We start from the raw sequence: 5,668 nt of genomic DNA, 5'->3' as shown, positions 1-5,668 counted from the left end.
ATTAACTTATATTGCGGTAGCTAGGATTAGGCTTGGTTACAAGTACTTCTGACAGTTTGGCAGACACACAGACTAAATGATGTGGTAGCTAGGCTTAGGCTTGGTTACAAGTACTTCTGACAGTTTGGCAGACACACAGACTAAATGATGTGGTAGCTAGGCTTAGGCTTGGTTACAAGTACTTCTGACAGTTTGGCAGACACACAGACTAAATGATGTGGTAGCTAGGCTTAGGCTTGGTTACAAGTACTTCTGACAGTTTGGCAGACACACAGACTAAATGATGTGGTAGCTAGGCTTAGGCTTGGTTACAAGTACTTCTGACAGTTTGGCAGACACACAGACTAAATGATGTGGTAGCTAGGCTTAGGCTTGGTTACAAGTACTTCTGACAGTTTGGCAGACACACAGACTAAATGATGTGGTAGCTAGGCTTAGGCTTGGTTACAAGTACTTCTGACAGTTTGGCAGAGAGACAGTGATCAGTCTAAATACAAAGTATGTGGTCAACCTTATAGTCACTTTTCTGAAAAGTATGTTTATCCAGGTATTGAGGAATCTAGATACATGTAGTGTACAGTGAGGCCATCTTATTAATGAAAATAAGAATTCAGAGACATTTCTTCTAAATATTTTTAACTTGCATTTAGCAGATGAAATATAATTTGTATATATGTATTCAGATATATACCTGCTTCGCTCTTGAGGCCTAGTTCATAGGAATTTTGGGTATCCATAGGCTTTTGTGCTACTCTCTACTACATGATGGATATGGGGTGCACAATAGACTAGCCACTACCATCCACAGGATGGATAAGAGGTGCACAATAGACTAGCCACTACCATCCACAGGATGGATAAGAGGTACACAATAAACTAGCCACTACCATCCACAGGATGGATAAGAGGTGCACAATAGACTAGCCACTACCATCCACAGGATGGATATGAGGTGCACAGTAAACTAGCCACTACCATCCACAGGATGGATATGAGGTGCACAACAAACTAGCCACTCCCATCCACAGGATGGGTATGAGGTGCACAATAAACTAGCCCCTACCGTTTACAGGATACATACGAAGTGTAAAATAAACTAGGATAATTATGGGTGCACCATAAACTAACCACTCACTAAGTCATAATATCTTCAAATCGGCTCAACATTTTAAACACAAGATGTTGGTTGGGATGGGAGGGAAGGAGTAATGGGGAAGGAGGGAGGGGAAGAAGAAAGGAGGGGATGTGTAGGAGAGGGGAAGAGTGTTAGTGAAAAAATGATGTCGCTGATATAAGCATTTTTAATAATAATAATAATAATAATAATAATGAATAAACATGTAGAATTTATTTATTGAAATGGGTAAATAATTATTTTTGTTCCATTAATAATAATAATAATTAATAATAATAATAATAATAAATAATGCTTATATGCCTTACAATTTTATTTTACTAAAATGTTTAGTTTTAGTAATTGGGTTTCTTCTTAACTGAAATATCACTTTCCTTTTAACAATATTTCAAGAAATCTTGTATAATATATGTAGTGGATAGTGATTAAGTGGTAAATAAGTGAGCTACCCGGGGGAGAGATGTGGCAAATTTTAAGTGCTGTCGGAGGGTTTGGAGATACTAAATATCACAGGATATATACACTGAGAGAGGTGTATTTCTCTCAGCGTATATTTTGAGTGTTTTGATTCATATTATTGAGGTTGATGTATTTTAGTCTGTTGGTGAAGGGTTTACGTTCAGCCTTAGTGTTGGTAGTGTTGTTGATAGGCTTTCAAACCCCATTAGCCAACCCACAGGTTAAGTGTTCATTAAAAGTGGGCATTAAGTGGTGTACTGGAGAGGTTCACTCGTACCCCTTACAAGTAAGGGATGGCAGGGAAGACTCGAACCCCTCTGATAAAATCAAGTAACCTAGAAGCCTAGCAAAACTAGCTAAAAAAATCATGTAATGTTTCTAAGAATTTAATTGTAACGGTGGAGGTTGAGTAGGATGGGCAGATATTAGACCTACACTAATTGAAGCAGTTGTTTTTCTGAAGGCCTGCATGTTACCAAGTGTTATAAACGAGAATAACGAGAACAGAAATAATATTTATAACCAGTTCTCTCTCTCTCTCTCTCTCTCTCTCTCTCTCTCTCTCTCTCTCTCTCTCTCTCTCTCTCTCTCTCTCTCTCTCTCTCTCTCTCTCTCTCTCTCTCTCTCTGTTACTTGGTGATGGGGGTCATAATGCAGTCTAGATTTTTTGGGGTAATGTGAAACATTAAACCCGTGTGGGTCATTCAGCTCATGGAACAATGTAGGCTTGATCCCTTGCAAGGGCGGCTAGATCTTACCATCTAATTGTTAGTCACCAGCCCTAGCTGGTGACTAACCATGAGTATTTAGTTTGTTCAGAGGAGTGTTGGTCAACTGGAGGGTCAGATAATTTATGTATGGGATAGTCTAGCCAATCAGACACCAAGTCATCAGCTGGTACATTCTGTACTCAAGAGAGCGACAGAAACCTTTCTTTCCCAGTCAGTCAAACAACGTGTCTTTCTAATTCACTACTTCGAAGACAAGACATCTGCGATGATTCCTCCGAAGCCTGTCTCATCTGGGGAGGTCCGTTGAAGAAGAGCCAAACCACCAACGAACTCAACCTCTCAAGTAGTGTCCTCCGCCGGGAGCAGAGAGCCTGCTTGAAGGGAGCGTTTGTCCACGCGTAGATGGGCAGGAAGAAGAGCAGGTAGATACGGTTGATGATGTGGAAGACGTCGCGTAGGACCGGCGGTTTGTCTACTATCGATCTGCTCACCAGTGGGTAGATGGTCTGCAAGAGGGAGAAGAAATGTGATTTCGTTTAACTAGAGGACGTGAATGGAATCCACGTGAAAGACACCTTTTGGTCCCATGTAACAAAACGATGCAATTTTTAATGTAATCAAAGGGCAGCTTTAAACCCAGTGGGACCATGCAGTACCTAGTGAATGAGATATAGGTTTGATTTTTGGAAGAGGCAGGGAAGCTGCATTTCTGTGGATCAAGAGCTCTTCAAGGCACTTCTCCCCTCTTAAAGAGATAAGAGGACATGATTTGTTTACACAGTTACTTATAATGTCCACATTCGTACTTGTCAGTATGGAAACACATGAAAAACCTTTCATTGGGGCAAACAATTCAACCAGAGCTTGGAGTGCCAAAGTTCTGGCATCAATTCAAAACTGCAGATGCCTTACCCAACGTCAAAGGTGCACGGGATAATATGCCGCAGTCACCAATAATTGCAGGCTAGAGAAAATTATGGCCAAGTGTGGTGAATAATAGAAACTTGAGTACTTACGTGTGGAAGAGCGAGAAGAACATAGAGCACAAGGACTTTCATAGCAGAAACGGCTGTCCTTGTTCGGAGGAGGCGCTCCGTCTTCTCCGTATCGACGGAGTGACCACGACTTTCCCTACGGAACTCCACAGCGACAAGGACGTAGAAGACGAATGTGGCGAGGACTGCAAGAGTGTATACGACGGTGTAAGCGATCAGGAACTTCATGCTTACTTTCCCGTTGAGGCACAAAATCGTCAGTTGAGAACCGCAGGGCAGTAGGAGTAGTAGAAAACAGGGGGTGATCCAGCAGGCTAGACACAGTAGGTAACAACGAGCCTTCGTCAGCATCCTGCTGTAATGAAGAGGCCAGCAAATAGCTACGTACCGATCGAGAGCCAAACAGGTCAAATTAAAATTAGTTACTGCGTGAAAGTACCTCAGACACACGCCTAAGGCTATGCTGCACCATTTATAATCTTCTGTATTATAAAAAACAACGAAATACAAATTACAGGCAAAGGATATGGCTGACAACACAAAGATACTTGATAACAGGCTGTTCCCAAAGGCTGTGGAAGGCTTGGCTCTGAGCGTCTTGTCTGTTACATTGATAAAGAGAGTGACGACACACTCCAGCATGGTGAGGCTGCAGAGAGTCAAATAAATTATGTATTTGCTATTCCCGCTCATAGTCTGGGTTTATATACTTTCCTTTCGACGATTAAAAAATAGGTTTTTTGAGCTGGTCTGAAATGTCCTACATCTTGTGTATATTATACTGCATCAAAATATTTGCCTGTCCGGTTCAAAACGTCGTACCCTTGACGAAATGTTCTGCTGAAGAAAGTCTCATGCAGCCAAAAATGCTGACTGATTGGGAACGTCTTCCAGTTTCGAACGTTAGAGGTAGACCTATGGCTAGTTCGTAATAAATACCAGTCACTTTCCAACACAATACCAGTCACTTTATAACACAATACCAGTCACTTTACAACACAATACCAGTCACTTTACAACACAATACCAGTCACTTTATAACACAATACCAGTCACTTTATAACACAATACCAGTCACTTTACAACACAGTACCAATCACTTCACAACACAATACTCAAAATACAATCTCCAGTGACATCCTCTTCAGGGCGTGTTAAGGTTACTTGTCGTTAGATCTCGCAGGATCATATTAGCCACTGCGTCTCACTTGTAAATTCTCGCATTACAATTACTCAAAAATAGTCATTTGGAATTGAAGAATGTGTAAAACAATCCTAATTCTGTGACTTGTTTACAGTGGTGTTATTAGGGCATTTTCGAGTCATAAATTCTAAGGTTGAAGTCGTGTCATGAGCGTTGCTGTCACTTAAGACCAGCGTTAGTGGCAGTTATTACTCCGGCGTTATTATTACTTAAGATCAGCATTACTGGCAGGTATTACTTCAGTGTTATCATCACCTATCAAATACCAGCGTTAGTGGTAGACATTACTTGAGCGTTATCATCACCAATCAAGTACCAGCATTAGCGGCAGCTGTCACTTGAGCGTTATCATCACTTATCAAGCACAAGCGTTACTGCCAGCTGTTATACCTCAGGCGGCCACGGCTCAACTCTGACATCTTGCGAACCCTGGCTCACCGACTCCCTCACAGGATGTATTATCAAGATAGTATCAGGGGCTGGCAGGGAATTTCGAAAGAAAATGTGAAAACCACAGACCTCGTTAAGGGGACTTTAAATAAGTTAAAACCGTTTTATCGTTAAATGCCCCCCCCCCCAAAAAAAAAAAGTGGAAAATGAAATTTTGGGTGAGCGGGATTTAAGCAGCAGGACTGTTAACTACATTATACAGCTCTTGGGCCCAGTGGACCGGTTACTTACCATCTTGTTTAATCACTGCTTAAATATATATTTTTTTTCATTCGGCTGTTGATCTTTGGGTAGATGCTTCTGATGTACTTTTGACGAGTTTCGAGAGTTGTCCTACTTCCGGAGCCCGGCCTTGGGCCAGGCTCGTCTGGTGCTAGCCTGGTCAACCAGACTCAAGAAATCGTAATGACACGATTGCAAACAAACCATACCCCCGGCCGGGATTGAACCCGCGGTCATAGTCTCAAAACTCCAGCCCGTCGCGTTAGCCACTAGACCAGCTAGCCACAATAAGATTCATCCAACTAGGTATATTTCTGGAGTTTTGAGACCGCGGGTTCAATCCCGGCCGGGGGTATGGTTTGTTTGCAATCGTGTCATTACGATTTCTTGAGTCATGTTGACGGCAGTGAAGGGACTTGAGCTAGAGTTCGTCACGGCCACGCTAGCTGGAGATTCGTCTGTAAAAACTTGC

The 5,668-nt window shown here is 42.0% G+C and overlaps 1 protein-coding gene across 1 annotated transcript; it reads right to left on the bottom strand.

Annotated features, from left to right (window-relative positions):
• Window positions 1-1,619: 1,619 nt before the first annotated feature.
• Window positions 1,620-5,142, bottom strand: LOC128704231 (olfactory receptor 4P4). Its single transcript, XM_053799272.2, has 2 exons — window positions 3,342-5,142; window positions 1,620-2,831 (listed from the first exon to the last, which is right to left on the bottom strand). The coding sequence occupies exons 1-2, from the start codon at window positions 4,011-4,013 to the stop codon at window positions 2,541-2,543; spliced, it is 963 nt and encodes a 320-aa protein (XP_053655247.2). The 5' UTR covers window positions 4,014-5,142; the 3' UTR covers window positions 1,620-2,540.
• Between the last annotated feature and the right edge of the window lie 526 nt (window positions 5,143-5,668).

The sequence above is a fragment of the Cherax quadricarinatus genome, chromosome 84, assembly GCF_038502225.1.
Source record: "Cherax quadricarinatus isolate ZL_2023a chromosome 84, ASM3850222v1, whole genome shotgun sequence".
In the NCBI taxonomy this organism is placed as follows: Eukaryota; Metazoa; Arthropoda; class Malacostraca; order Decapoda; family Parastacidae; genus Cherax; species Cherax quadricarinatus.
Note: the sequence above shows the minus strand (reverse complement) of the source record. Positions and strands in the feature narration are given on the sequence as shown.

What these genes read in the sequence shown, in the direction of transcription:
- LOC128704231 (XM_053799272.2), bottom strand. Translation starts at nt 4,013, where the DNA reads ATGAGCGGGAATAGCAAATACATAATTTATTTGACTCTCTGCAGCCTC. An exon ending in TTCTTCTCGCTCTTCCACAC is followed by an intron (nt 2,832 to 3,341) that starts GTAAGTACTCAA and finishes TCCCTCTTGCAG; the next exon opens with ACCATCTACCCACTGGTGAG.